The sequence below is a fragment of the Pseudorca crassidens genome, chromosome 19, assembly GCF_039906515.1.
Source record: "Pseudorca crassidens isolate mPseCra1 chromosome 19, mPseCra1.hap1, whole genome shotgun sequence".
NCBI classification, from domain to species: Eukaryota; Metazoa; Chordata; class Mammalia; order Artiodactyla; family Delphinidae; genus Pseudorca; species Pseudorca crassidens.
In genome coordinates, this window is record NC_090314.1 from 48145435 (window position 1) to 48160780 (window position 15346).

The 15346-nt window shown below is 53.3% G+C and overlaps 1 protein-coding gene across 8 annotated transcripts in view; it reads left to right on the forward strand.

Moving 5' to 3' along the window:
• The window catches only part of CRHR1 (corticotropin releasing hormone receptor 1), a 51987-nt gene that overhangs the window by 18021 nt on the left and 18620 nt on the right, over positions 1-15346 (forward strand). For 6 of the 8 annotated variants that reach the window (XM_067716737.1, XM_067716740.1, XM_067716735.1 and 3 more), the window contains exons 2-3: positions 5672-5759; positions 15180-15299. In XM_067716737.1, the coding sequence (XP_067572838.1) occupies positions 5672-5759; positions 15180-15299 (208 nt within the window). Of the gene's footprint in view, positions 1-5671; positions 5760-5782; positions 7314-15179; positions 15300-15346 lie in introns of those variants that run through there. The other 2 variants (XM_067716743.1, XM_067716742.1) reach the window with 2 other exon arrangements.

Below are 15346 nucleotides of genomic sequence, written 5' to 3' on the forward strand. Positions count from 1 at the left end.
CTTCATCTGGTGGTTTAAGAAAACAAGAGACAAAAATCAAAACAACTTTCCTTCTAAGCTGAAAAATCCCTTTTCAAAGGAAAGCTTACAGAGAAGGCAGAACAGTCTGACAGAGTGAAGCAGAAGGCCCTGGTCCTGCTGCAGCCCCACTCCCCGGGGCCTGGAAGGAACACCAGGACCAGCCTGCTCTAGTCCAACCCTCTCTGTAACCAAGGAAAATTCAAGGGCCCAGAGTGACCAAGTCATGATAGTGACCCCATGGGCGCTTCTAGAAGACTTTAAATTTCAGAAAGCATCTTCCTCCTTTTCTCCCCCCTCCCCAGGTGAGCTGCGTCCCTGTGATGCAGGAAAGAAAGATCACATTGCCCAGAGGGGCCAGGTGACTCGCCCAAAGTCACACAGTTAGTAGTAGCAGGATGGGGCTCAGAACTCAGCAGAAGGGGGAGGAATCTTGCTGAAAGATCGCTCGCAAATGCTGCAGCTGTGGTTCTGCCCGAGGGCCAGCTCAGTCCCTGGCTCCTAGGGAGGGTTTTCTTGGGGCCTCTGAGGGCCCTCCCAGGCTGAGCATCAGAAGGTGTTGTGTAGGGGAGGGAAGGCAGGCCCCCGTCTCTTTGCTCCTCATGAATCTGGGGAGATGAGCGCGGCCCTGGTGCCTCCAGTGGCCCTTCAGGATTCTTGCTGAAAGGTTAATTACCAGACCATCCCATCAAAGGAAATTGCACTTCTGTGCCTTAAAGACCAAACTGAGCTTCAGCAACGTAGTTATTTATGGACTCTAATAAGCATTTTCTGGGTGTGATTAACCTTTATGCCAAAGTCACACTGGGAATGGGGATGGCAGCTTCAATTCTAGCCACGCTGTGTGCCGGCCGGGGGGGTGGGGGCATGTACGGCTGCTGGAGCAGCCTGGAGCCGGCAGGCAGCTGTCACGCTCCGGCCCGCCCACCCCGCCCTCTCCGTGGCTCCTGCGCCCTTCCCTCCCTCTCTGCCCATCGCTTCTTCCCCTGCCCTGCCCTGATCCATCCCCCTCCGTCCTTCATCCACTTCAAAGACAGACCTGATCGCCTGCTTCCAGGGCCCTAGTCTCCACTCAGCTGCTAAAAACAGTTCCGTGACCTTGGGCACCTCAACTATAAAACCCCTGTAAAATGGGGAGCATGGAACTTGCTCTGTGTGCTTTCCGCAGCACAGTGCCCCTTCCGTGTCAGCGACCCCTGGGTCCCAGGACGGTCAGTTTATGCGATGCTGTGATCGAGCCACAGCACGCCCTTGACCTTCTCAGAGGTAACATTCCGGCTTTGGCTCTCTGGCAAGGGGAGAGATTTGCAGCTGAGGTGCGGGTTTTATTTGGGGGCCTTGGGGCTGCCAGGCTGGCACACAGAAGTGAGGCTCTACCTCCTGAGTGAGCCTAGCTCCTGCCAGCTTCAGATCCTCAGTCCCATTTTGGTTTTCTCTCCACCTCACCAAGTCCTGAGAGCTTGGTTTGTCAAAAACGGTTCTGAAAGGAGAGCCAGCGGCTAGGGCTGATGACAGAGGGGTCCAAGAAAGTGGCGATTCTTAGGTCAAAACCACTTTTGGTTTACTTTGAGAGAGGATGACATGTCCAGTTTGGTGAAGCCCAGGCCTCTGATGTGACCCTACTCATCACATGCTCCAGCCATATTTTTTGGAGTGCTAGACCTCACCACAGAGCGAAGGAAGCTCTTCACCCTCCCCAGGAAAATGGCCAGCATTACACGCAACATTCTGCATTAAATTACAGGGTTTCATCCCCTCCCCTGCCTCGTATTTGTAGACACCAGAGTAAGAATTCACAGCTTTAGCAGAACACAGACAACAACCTTGAAACTTCGGGGGCTTGTCCCTACAGTGCAATACTCTCCTGTTGCTGGAGTTGGAAAACTAGTGAAAGTTGAAGAGGAGATCAACGTACGGTAGAAGGAAATACACAGGAAAACTCTGGACTTTTCATGAAACTGTGATTCAGGAATAAGCCAGGAGCCTTGACAAACCCTTCCGCAGAGCCAGAGGTGTCACAGGCCCAGATTCTGTACAGAGCCAACATTTCCTGAGGGGAGAGATTGGTTTGGGAATTTTAAGAAACGTTTTTCTGTGCATAGTGCAAAACCGGCCCTCTATTGGGAGAAAATGACTTTGTGAACCAGCACATCCAAGGAGAGGTAAGGGTCAGGGTTACAGTTAGCCAGCCAAGGACAGGCTCCATCCCGTGGCATTTGCTTTGGATTCATGATGAATCTGCACGCGCCCTGCTCCTCTGTGAACCCCAGGACATTCAGAGGCGAGGCTAAGACCTTCTGGCTGGTGTATTTGCCATCTAATTAGAACCCTGGGGCGTAAGTGCATTGCACTGAGGCAATTCCGTGCATTTGGGACTAGTCTGAGTTCTCTGATTGCCAGGGTCTAGAGCATGTACGGAGGGGACCTGGGCACATTGACGAGGGACCGAGTTGCTTTGCTTTGGAGGGTTGGGGAAGGTGCTGCCGCGGGGAGGGGCTCTGGACCTGGCTTTTGAGGACTGCAGACTTCACCAGGTGGGCCAGGGTGATGAGGGGGCAAAAGTGTGCAGACACCAGCAGGACCCCACGTGCTGGGGAAGCAACAAGTAATTCAGCGTGAATAAAACGTGGTGTGCTTTCAAGGAGAACGGGAGAGACCGAAACACAAAGCACAGCTTCAGGCTTAGAAGGACAGCGATGGAATGCCAGGCAGCAGGGCTGACATTTTCACGTCTGGTGTTACCGGTGCCTTTAATTTGCCTGCGGCTGAGCTGCCTCTGGGAGCCCCATTTCCACACTGTGTGTGTACACGTGTGTCTGTGCTGGGAGGTGGCAGAGGCAGGGGTGGGTGGCAAGCCGTGGGTGGGGGTCTCTCGTCCCCTTCTAGAAGAGGCCTCTGGCCATCCCAGCTGACTGGCCCTCTCTGGGGACAGCTCAGAGCTGGGTCCCCGCTGCCTGTGCTGAGCCGAGCAGCAGGTCTGTCAGCGAGGACACAGCTCTCCGCTTGGCGTGCAGGAGCCAGTGGCAGGCCTGGTGGCTTCCTCCTCTCTCCGCTTCTGCGTTCTGAAGTGGAAAAGGAGGGTAAAGATATTTCGCCATCTCTCCGGGGACAGTGAAGTTTAATTAGTGATTAATAAAGTGTTGGAAGTTCCTTGGGGCCAGAGAGATGAATGGGTTTGTTCTAAGCACTCCCGAGGCCCAGGAGCGAGTTAGCTGACCCCAGCGCCGTGGGCTGAGGCCAAGCGCTGGGCATGGGATGGGGGTACAGGGCCGGGGGGTGGACCTCGGAGCCTGGAGCTTGGCCCGGAGCAGAAAGACCCCTATGATGTGACAGGAGGAGTGTGCCAGCGAGGGGATAAACGAACCCACTGCGGACTCGGGCACAGCACTGAGGGGACAACGTGGGGGAGTCATCGGGGTCAAGGGGGGCTTCCTACAGGAGGTGTGGGTGGAACAGATCCTGACCAGGAGTGGGGAGCATTCGAGTCCATCTTGGGTGGGAGAGCGGGGAGCAGGGTCTGTCTTTGTCATCAGACGGCGGGAGTGGGCAGGTGGGTGGCACAGGTCGTGAGGGTCTGGGGCGCAGGGTGGAGGCCAGTTTGGGAAGAAGGTACGGGAGCAACAGGGTCAGGACTTGGGTGAGGCAAGTGAGGCACTTTTCTCAAGCATGGAATTGAAAGAGCTGCCCCAAAGTGCAGTGTCAAGATAAATCATATTTTAATATTATTACTGATTTTTCCTTCTACCCGAGGCTCCAGTATGGCCCAGCACTGTTAGTGATCCTGGCTTTTTAAAAAAAGCTTTTGATATGTTGTTCATCATGGACTTTTTTTGCATTAATTTAGAGTTTAAAAAAATATTGCATTAAAATATTATGTATCTTGACTACTATGTTTTCTGGTGCCCCCCCCCTTAAATTTTGCACTGGAGGTGAATGCCTTGGTCTCCTCACCCTAGTCCTGGCCCTGCGGTTGAGGTCTGCAAATGAGGGCTGCGAACGTGTGCTGCTCGTGTTGGCCACCACCCTGGCTCTACTCTAAATTAGAAACTTGCTCACGTGGGACTCGGACAAGTCGCTACCTCTCTCACGAGCTCATTTTCCCCTGTGAAATGGCTAAGGCTGCTTCCAGATCGAAGTGTCCCTGTCTGAAGCTCTGCAGTGAATTTTGCAGAACTGTTTGGAAATGGGCTGGTGCTGAGACACCATGGCAGGTTGGGGGGCAGTGGGGAGGAGAGGAGATGGTCCCGGCGAGGGGACCCCAGGAAGGAAGAGCAGAGGAACAGGGGTGGTGATGCGGAGAGCAGCCTCCCATGAGGTCAGGGAGACAGGGCTCTGCTGGTCCTTGGGCTCTCATGTCCTGACAACTGGAGGGGGGGCCGGTTACAATCCTCCACTACCCCAACCCCCCACATGCTCCTTAGCCCTTCACAAATCAAATCCCAAGGGAAACAATACCTCGCCACCAACCCCTGACTAAATAAGAGTCACCAAGTTCAAATCAATCAGCATGACCTATTGAGTGCCTCTTGTAGACCTGAAACACAATGTAACTCGTTAATACATTCAGCAAATTAGAATGCAATGAACAAAACAAAATCCCTCCCATCTTGGATCAAGCTGTGCTGCTCACAGAGGACTTCTACTTATACTGCGTCCTGTAAGCCTGGCGGAGTGGTGGTGGGGCGGCTATTACACCCGTCTTTACAGGTGAGGAAATCGAGGCACAGAGAGGTCAAGTAACCTGCCCATGGCAACACAGTGAAACTGGGGCTGGATGCCAGGTCTCTTTTGACTCTAAATCCACAGGGAAGGTGTTGACCTTAAGGGAGGGGACACAATGATTATGTGCGGGTGTTAGTTGAAGAAGTGGGCAGCCCTCTAGGTGTGAGACCCATGCTACTCTCCCCAGGTGGGCTGAAATTTTGGAATCAGAGTGACACAGAGTCCCCAGGGAGGGTAAGAGGCAAAGATTCTCCCTGGATTAGGGCAGGCATCTTTCCAGACACATTTATCCCTTCACCTCTCTGGGCCTCAGCTTCCTCATCAGGGACAGCCAGCCCCACAGAGAATGAAGTACCGTCGCGGATATAAAATGACTTGGGAAATGGTGAGGCACGATCTGTAGTGACCAGTAATTAGCTGGGTGGGGATGAGGGCCCGGGAGGCAGCTCATTAAACCACAGGGCCTGAGCTCCTGCAGCTGGGGAGGGAGGGAGGCTCACCAATGGGGGTCTTCTGTGAGCCCATGCGGGTGGGGGGTGCTCGGGGGGGGGCAGGTGGGAGGGTGTGGGTGTGGGTGTGTTGGGACACGCCTGTGCCACCCTTGAGACCCCGTGAGGATGGAGGTGGCTTGCTCAGGCAGAGCCGCTCTGGAGGCCCCCAGCCCTCAGGGAGAAAGTTCCCCTCTGTCCTGGGAACCTGGGCTCCTGCTGTCACCTGCCTCCCTTTCAGGCCCCTCAGAGAGCAGGGCAGCCCCAGACCTCGTAGGCAGAGAGGACACGGAGGAGGGGGGAAGGGAGGCTGGGCCGGTGGGGGAGGGGTGTGTGTCTGGAATGAGACGCGTATGAAGGGGGCAAGAGGGGCAGCAGGAAGCTCCAGGCCAGACAGCTCATGACACAGTCTAACTGTGTCCGTCACCTCCCTGTGCCCACAGGCCCTTCTCCTCCTGGGGCTGCACTCCATCTCCGCCTCCCTCCAGGACCAGCACTGCGAGAGCCTATCCCTGGCCGGCAACATCTCTGGTGAGCACCCCCATCTGCCTCCTGCAAGATTCCAGGTCCCCACCCCCCCACCCCCAGGGCTCCCAGAGCCTGCACACAGAGCCATGCCCTGGGGCAGGAACAGCAGAGAGATTTCCCCTCTGGGGCTGCAAGCAATCCATCGTCTATCCACGGAGTGCTGTGTCGAGCGGGGTCCTGAAGGTGGGTGTAAGTGTGGTGGGAGAGAGAGCTGCGACTAGGTGACAGCATCAGCCAGGGGCACAGAGGGGCTCGGGGCAAGCGTGCCAAGTAGCTATCCTCCCTGCTTTGGGGTGGACCACAGGGGAAGTCGCCCCAGCCCTTGCAGCCGTGAGAACCAACAGAGCGGAGGGCTGGGCTGACTCAGGCATCAGTGAGGAAGGAAACCTGCTGTTTGCTGCTGCTAAAAATGCCTGAAGCATAATATGTAGGGCGCTCTGTGTGGGGCACTGTCCGAGGTATTTGAGATACAGCTCTTCCTTGACTTACAATGGGGTTACGTCCAGATAAACTTATCATAAATTGAAAATATCGTAAGTCAAAAAGTCATTGAATACACCTAACCTACCGATCAGCATAGCGTAGACTAGCCTACTTTGAAATGCTCAGAACACTTACATTAGCTACAGTCGGGCAAAATCATCTAACACAAAGCCTATTTTATAAGTGTTGAACATCTCTTGTAATTTATTGAATAGTGTACTGAAAGTGAAAAACGGAATGGTCGTCTGGGTACAGAGTGGTTGTCAGTGTGTCAGCTGTTTACTCCCATGATCGCGTGGCTGACTGGGAGTTGCTGCAGCTGCCGCTGCCAGCATCACGAGAGAGGATTGTACCACATATTACTAGCCTGGGAAAAGGTCAAAATTCAAAATCTGAAGTGTGGTTTGTACAGAATGCATATTGCTGTCAAGCCATTGTACAGTCGAAAAATCATTAAAGTCGAACCATCGTAAGTCGGCGACCATCTGTATATTCACCGAGTTTTTACGACCTCCTGAGGCAGGTGCTGTTATCTTCCTTTTACACATAAGGAAACTGAGGCACAGAGCAGAACTAGTAAGTGCTGGAGCTGATTTGAGCCCAGGAAGCCTGGCTCCCAGATACGTTCTTTAGCACCGTGCTCTACCCCTCCTCGATAGAAAATACTGCTTAACTGCAAATATTACTAATACTTGTATAACTTCACCATTTACAAAGTGCTTTTGTATAATAATCTTATTTCATCCTCACAAGAGTTTAAGATGAGATATTTGTACAGATGAGGAAACTGAGGCGTGGGAGAATTCGGTTTTTGGGCTCCTCAGGCCATGCCTTTTCTAATCTGGGGTGTGGTCCTTGAACCCTCATCCTGGTCCCTTTACCCAGGGTCCCGGGGATGCTGCTGCCCAGCGAAGGTGGAGAGGTGCACCTGAGGGTCTTTGAGAGGCTTGTTCTTTGGTGATTCATTTTCCTCTGCAGGTCTCTCTCCTTGATTCAATCCAACTCATTAACTGAGCACCTACTGTGCGCCGGGCCCCATGTTCCCTGGGAGAACAAAGAGGAGCTCACAGTCCGGTACGGGAGTCAAGTGCATAGACACACGTGCTATGAGGCGCAAGGCCCGTGCTGTTGGAGAAATGGCCACCACGTGCTAGCAGGGAAGCAGGGAGTTTCTGAACCTGGGCCTGCGGGGAGAGGAGGCTTCCACAGCTCCAGGCAGCTGCCCCCTGGCCTGCTGTTCCCTCAGTAGGGTGGGGGTTGGGGGGCGAGAGAATGAGCACCAGAACTGGAGCACCGACTGGGTTCCCATGCTCATAGTGGCGCTCAGTCTTGTCCTGTGTGCCCTAGGGCCCCCCACCGACAGCCACAGGGATGAGTGCGCCTTTGACTCCCTTGAGCCTCACTTTGCAGTTATAGAGTAGGGCTGACACCTGCCTCAAGGATCTGTTATGATTAAATGCACTATGTTTAATGGCAATATTTCACAAACTGTAGAGTGCATACCACTACTGAGTATTATTTATTATTGTTGGTAAGAGCAGGCTTTTAAAGTGCTTACTGTGTAGCTGCAATGAGGGGCAGGCACTTGCCATGAAGTGCTCACTACAATGGAGGTGGCAGGGAGGTTAGATCGGGGTGGTGTGAATCCAGGAAGCCTTCCTGAAGGAAGAGGCTTCAAGGTGAGTCTCTGAGAGACTCTGAGCAGGGACTGGCAGAGAAGAGCCAATGCTCTGAGCCGAAGCTAGAGTTGACTGAGGACTAGCAGGTGGGTTTGGTGGAAGAACAGGGGAGGGGTCGGGAGGGGAGAGCAGTAAGCCTGGGGAGGTCCTGGGAGCCCAGAGCATCTGCCTGCAAAGTTGGCTAAGCTGGGCCATGAGGAACAGAAAGTTCTTGAGCAAGAGTCTGGAGAAAGACCGGGAGGGAAGAGACCTGCTCGGAGGCCTGGCCTGAGAAGAAGCTACCCCCGATCCCAGCCCCTTGCATGGCGGCCAGGTCAGTCTCCACTGACTCGCTTATTGTGCTCCTGCGCAGTGACATCCCTGAGCCCACGAAGGTGTCACCTGTCCTTGGAGGCAGCAGGCCGTGATGAATGTCGTTCATTTCCCGATGACTTGTACTCTGTGCCCCTACCCCCAGCCCAGCCCAGCCTGCCTGGCTTCAGGGCACGCAATCCATCACCCTCCACAGCAGCCTCTGAAAATGGGCTGTTTGTCTCCAACGCTAAGATCTACCCAGACTGATGGGCACTGGTAGGGACAGATGGTGAGGGTGGGGTGGAGGGACTGAGACAGATGGATGGGCGTCTGGCCGGGGTGGCTGGCACTGAGCTGGGGCCTTTGGGGGGCCTCTCACATGCCAGGAGCAGGGAGAAGGTGGGTCCCCAGGGCTGAGGCTCCATCCTGTGGCAGATCACAGACCTGACAACTCATAAAATCATGGCATGAATATGACGATGCCAGAAAGTAATAGAATTATTGACCCATGACATCAGAGATAAATGGAATCATAGCACTGGCAAGGACCCAGGGTCATCTCCTGTCTGAAGGTCATGAATGATTATAATAATTAATGTAATAACTAATAATAACAACTAATGTTTACTTAGTGCCTATTGTATGTTAGACACCATTCTAAGTGCTTTAATCTCATTCAGTCATCAAACAATACTGTTAGGAATTTTATTTTATTTTATTTTTGCGGTACGCAGGCCTCTCACTGTTGTGGCCTCTCCCGTTGTGGAGCACAGGCTCCGGACGCACAGGCTCAGCGGCCATGGCTCACGAGCCCAGCCGCTCCGCAGCATGTGGGATCCTCCCGGACTGGGGCACGAACCCGTGTCCCCTGCATCGGCAGGCGGACTCTCAACCACTGCGCCACCAGGGAAGCCCAGGAATTATTTTTATCATCATCTTACAGAAGAGAAGCGTACAGCTCAGAGACGTTACGTAATTTGCTCAAGTACACGTGGTTACTAAGCAGCAGCCCCAAGATTTGAATCAAATGGCCTGATTCTGGACTTTCCCGCCACCATGTATGTGGTCACCTGGAAAGTCGCAGTACCCAGGGCCCACTATGGTCAGTCCTCCAGGGGTGCAGAGATGCCCCTGCAGTTTCCCATACCTATACTGGGTTTACACACAGCTCCCAGTATTCCTCAGAACCTACTATGTGCCTGACACCATACTAGGTGCAACACTGAAGTGCCCATAGACCCACAGGACGGGAGGCTCCCACCCACTTGTCCTGATGAATCACACACCCTACAAAGGTTCTTTTCTGCCCAGCCAAGGAGAAGACAGTCCAATGAGAAAGTGGCTGAGCAAAGAGCAGGACTGTCTGCCTGGCCTCTCTATGCCAGGTGACCCAGGCAGAGCCCCTGCCCATTCATCCCAGCAGCACCTTCCTGGAATGAGCAGGCATGTGTGTTTCAGAGGCTGCCCTTGGGCCCCTTGGCGCAGCCTTGGCTAAGTCTCCCCCGTGGGCTTAAACCAAACAGGGGGATGGGCTTCCCAGCTGCAGGGCTGCTGCCACGTGCCCACCTACCCTAGTTCATTCAGAAGCCCCCGATGGGAGACCCGACATAACTGGGGACAGGAACCAGGTTCCAACCTTTCTTGGAAGTTATCTGCTATGGAAAGATCTGCTGAGTACATTTGGACCCTGAGCCTGATGGGAAGGGAACTATATCATCTATTTGGGGGAAGAAACTACCCTCAAAGGGTTCTTTTCTGTTCATTAAAGCAGTCCCCCCAGGACTCTGACTCAGCAGGTGTTTTTCAGAGGCAGGTGAGAGCCCTTCCTACTGTTCCTCTCTCCTCTTCCCTCCATTCGCAGGGATCTGGGGCGGGCTGACCACAGTGCTCCCATGAACACCTGGAGTGTCGGCCCCCATGCATCTGCGTTGCGCATGTGTGGGGAAGGAGGAAGATACAGGACCAGTTTTATGGGTTACTTTTGGCTGCACCCACCCCAGCCCCAGAAGAAACTCTGTGGGGATCTAGCTGCCCCATGAGTGAGGGGGGTGAGCCACCAAGCGACAGGAATGTTACTGCCTCAGACACACTGAGCACACACCTGCCTGAGGGCCTTTGTAGCTGCTGTCCCCTCCAGAACCCTCTTCCCCCAGGTAGGCACACAGTTACCTCTCTCACTTCCATTGGGTCTCTGCCTAAGTATTAGGACCAAATTAAAATAGCACTCCTGTCAGTCTTTATCTCCTTACCCTGCTTGTTTTTTCTCCATAGCATCTCTCACTGGTTAACAGGTACGTCTGTCTGTCTGCACACACAACCCCAACCCCCAACCCCGTAGACTGACAGCAGGGCATTTTTTTTTATACGGCAGGTTCCTATTAGTTATCTATTTTAGACATTAGTGTATATATGTGAATCCCAATCTCCCAATTCATCCCACCCCACCCCCACCCCCACCCCCGCTTTCCACCCTTGGTGTCCGTACGTTTGTTCTCTACATCTGTGTCTCTATTTCTGACAGCAGGGCATTTATTTTATTCATTACTGTATCCTCAGCTCCTAAAACATTTTTTAGGTGGTCAGTAAAACTTGTTGAATAAAGAGCAAAGTCTTTATTTCTCCCCACCTATTACTTCGCTGAGCAGGAGGGGATCCTGGTGACGGGTCTGCACAGGGAGGAGTTGGGTCCTAATAGTAACTCAGGCTTCGTGCTGCTGGCTGGTAAGTCTACCTGGCTATTTGCAAGGCTGGTTTACTCTGGTCCAAAGTGCTTCTCAGCCCAGAACTATGCTACCCAAGGGGGAACATAGCCCCCAGGAGAGCAGGAGAGACTGCACATTTGTATCAGTGGGACCTGGAGAATCGCAGTCCAACAGCCCTGACCTCTAGGTCCTTATAGCCCCCATGCTGAGTGACACCAGGACTTCCTTTCCTTCCTTCTCCCCTTCCCAACTAGGAAATCCAGTCCCACCCCACCCACAGCACCTCTGAAATTATTTTTCTCTGTACCTTGTTCTCCTGGCTTTCTGTCTGCTTCTCCCTGTTTTATTCTCAGTGTCTTTTGTCTTTTGTTTCCTCTCTCTCCCCCTCTCTCCTTCTCCCCTTGTCCCCTCCCTGCTTTTCTTCTCCTCAAAGAGTGATGGAGTGAATTGAATGGGTGGCATGAATTTCATCAAGTGCCCTTCACATTGCCTGGTACAGAGTAGTGTTCAACAAAGGCCGTTTCCCCCGGCCCCCCAAATCCTGTACACCCTTCCTTTCCTCCTCTTTTCCCTCCCTACCTCTCTCTTGTCCGTCTACTCCCTAAAACCAAGAGGCCAATTCCGCTTAGAACTTTCTAGCCTGTATTTGCGCGTCGTAGCCCGGTCGCCACTCCTGATTGGCCCTGTGCCTCTGGCCGCACCCCTGCTTGGCTCTTCTCTCCCTCGGACCCCGCCCACCCAGTCTCTGGAGCCCAGGCCAGCGCGCAGGGGCCTTTTCTTTCGGAGGGAGGGGCAGTGTTGTCCCCTGGCCGCTTGCATTTAGTTTCTCTTCTCCATTCTTGCAGCCTCTCTCTCCCTTTCCTCCCGTCTCGCACCAAGGCTTTCATTCCCTCCAGGATTTTCTGGGCTCTTCACGTAAAGGTCATGTCTGATGCAGTGTTCCCCCGCACCACCTCCACGCAGCCTTCTGTGAGCGTCGAGGGACGGGAGGAAGGGAGAGAGGGAGGCACTACCGGAGGAATCCAGGTCACAGAGACCAGTGCACCCAAATGCTGAGAAGGCCAGTTGCCCAGACTGGGGACCGCTGTGGTGCAGTGGGAAGAGCCCTGGGCAGGCGTCAAAACCCACTTCTGCCTCTTAATGTCTATGCGACTAAGGATAAGCAATTTGCTCGGCCTCAGTTTTCCTATCTGTAAAACAGGGAGAATTAGCACCCACATTGGCAGATGGTGTGAGACCCATAGTAGGTGGTATGGAATCCTAATCTGTACCACGGACTAGAGGCAGAAAGCTCTACCCTGCCCATTCCCACCTGCATATCCCCGACCGGCCGTGGGTGGGGTCAGGCCTCTGGGCATTGGCTGGTACCTGGTCCTTGAGACCAGGAGGGCCATTGGCTCAGCAGCCGGTCCCTGCCTTGGCTGTGGCCTGGTCTTGGCTGTAGTTGGTGCCCAGTCCTGCCCTGCCCTCTGTTCTTTTCTGAAGGGACTCTGGGGAACTCTCCAGGGCAGGGGAGAGAGGGCGGATGCTACACTGAGAGTGGGCCTTAGGCAAGTTCCAGGTACCACTTGTGACATTCCATTTAATCTCCCAGTGCCTAGCTCAGGAGATAATGTGAATGAGTGAGTGAATGAACAACCTACTGAGGAAGGTTATGAAGTCACATGGTATATGTAAAGCGCCTGGCAGGTGCCTGGCACACAGTCAGCCCTCAGTAAATACTGCCTCCTTTCCCTGCTGCCTCTTTGACTGTTCTCCTCCCTGTATTGGCAAGCAATGTGCTGTAATAGAAAGAACACTTGATTTAGAGTCCCAAACACCTGGTTATGAGTCTTAGTTCTTTCACTCATTGACTCACGACCCTGGGCAAGTCACTTACTTCCCTGGGCCTCAGTTTCCTCATCTGTAAAAAGGGAATAATGAATCTGTAAATTAAAAAAAAAAAAGGGAATAATGACATTGCAGGGTGAATGAGGAGCAAACAAAATACATGAAGAAGGCCTTTGGAGAAGCAGAGCACGGTCCGTAATACTATCCCTCCCTCCTGACGGCCACATGCCTCCGTTTCTCCCCTCCTCCAGGCTCAGCACGACTGGCATGACCCATGGCAGATTAAAATCTCAACCTGATTTCCTCACTCCCCTACCCCCATCACCTCTCTGTGATGTCATTCGTGGGGGCTCCACTGTGGTACAGCACCAGGGCTTGGCTCACCCCTGCTGCCTAGCTGGCCGACTCCTCGTGTCCATTAAGCCCCAATCCAGATTTCTTTCTCTTTCAATTAAACCACTTAGCCTCGAAGCCTTTGGCCCTTGAGCCCAGATTTGCACACACATCCTATGAATAGCTTTGATTAGAAAGAAAAACCAGAATTTGGTACAAGTGTTGCTCAGCACTGCCCTGCATCCAGCAAGTAAGGGATGCCAGTCTAACCCAATGCTGTTTCCTGACAGACTGGGCACAGGCTCAGCTGGGGGGAGATGGCAGGCGGGCCCCAGCCAGGGCTTAGCAGCTGCTGATGCCCTGGACTGAAGATGCCACCCCTTCATTGGCTCGTGGCTCTCCCTGGCTTGTCTGTACACTCTATGGCCAGTCTCAGGTTATTAACCTCTCCCATCGTGATGGACACACTGGGTCTCCACAGGACTGGTGTGCCAGCCTTGAGAGGAGAGGGGCATGGAAAGTCAGAGAAAGAAGGAGCAGCATCAGGAGGGATGCCAGGACTGTCCTCAGCCCAGCCCCCACCCATTGGAGACCAAAAACCCCCCCACCTTCCCAGAAGTGTTACTGTGGCTTCAGCTCTGCTCCAACACACACACACACACACACACACACACACGCACACGCACGCTCCACAAAAAAGCTCTTAATTAAGGGCAAACATTTGGAAGGGGATTTTGACATCCTCTCTCTAGTCCAGTTGTTTACATCCTTTTCTGAGTCACAGACCCCTTTGAGAATCTAATGAAAGCCATGGTGCCTTTCCCAACTGCATGTATAGAACAAATTTTTCACTTAATTTCAAAGTCTCTATGAACCCTTAAAGCTTCCAGTGGACTGAGATTAAGAATTTCTGATCAGATCCAACTACTTCATTATCGATAAAAAACTAAGGCTCAGAGAAGGCAAGAGACTTGCCTACAGTCACACAGCAAATGAGTAGCAGAGACCAATCTGAAGCCAGGGTTCCAGATTACTGATTCCTTTCCACTCCCCCACGTGGTGTCTCCCTCCCTTTTTTCTCCATGGTCCCCTTCTCAGTCAGTCCTCTCCTAGGTCCCAGCACAGACCAGAGCACGAATGTTCCGTAAAAGTGGTTATCAGGTGAGCTGGAAGGTGGGCCAGCTTCCTTTAGCTGGTTCCTCCCTGCCGGTCCAGAGCAGATGTGGTTTGGTTCTAGAAACATGTGAGGGAACTGGGTCAGGGGTTGGCTGGGTCTCTTCCGAGCCATTCCAGGCTGTGAATTCTTTTTTTTTTTTTTAATATTAAATGTGGGTTTTTTCTTTTTCTTATTTATTTATTTATTTATTATTTTGGCTGCGTTGGGTCTTCATTGCTGCACGCAGGCTTTCTCTAGTTGCGGCGAGTGGGGGCTACTCTTTGTTTCAGTGCGTGGGCTTCTCATTGTGGTGGCTTCTCTTGCTGCGGAGCACGGGCTCTAGGCACGCAGGCTTCAGCAGTTGTGGCACTCAGGCCCTAGAGCACGCGGGCTTCAGTAGTTGTGGCATGCAGGCTCAGTAGTTGTGGCTCGTGGGCTCTAGATTGCAGGCTCAGTAGTTGTGGCGCATGGGCTTAGTTGCTTCACGGCATGTGGGATCTTCCCGGACCAGGGATTGAACTCATGTCCCCTGCATTGGCAGGCGAATTCTTAACCACTGCGCCACCAGGAAAGTCCCATGCTGTGAATTCTAAGAGCTGCGGTCCAAGTAAAGGGCCAAGAGAAGTGTCCTCAGGCTGCAGAGCAGAGGACCTGGAGCACGTCCAGCCTTCCTCTAAATGCCAGCCAGGATCTCAGCTTTTAACACCACCTCCAGCCATCTCTGTTCCTCCTCTGCTCTGGAACCCACATTGTCTCCCTAGTGCCATAGCATCAAATTCAGATTCCTTTCCCTGGTGTCTCCTCTTCAGAAAAGGAGCTCATCTCTGCACTGGGGTCATTGCTCCTGTTCTGTCCCCAGATGGCTTGTGAATGTGGCCCAGTGGGGAGGGGGTGGGACACTGCAGAGGGGATGTTACTCTGCCTCACCAGCTGTCTCTGCCCCCAGGACTGCAGTGCAACGCATCCGTGGACCTCATTGGCACCTGCTGGCCCCAGAGCCCCGCAGGGCAGCTGGTGGTTCGACCCTGCCCTGCCTATTTCTACGGTGTCCGCTACAACACCACAAGTAAGGGAGCCCGTGGAGGGCAGACCATCTCCTGGGAGGTGGGACAG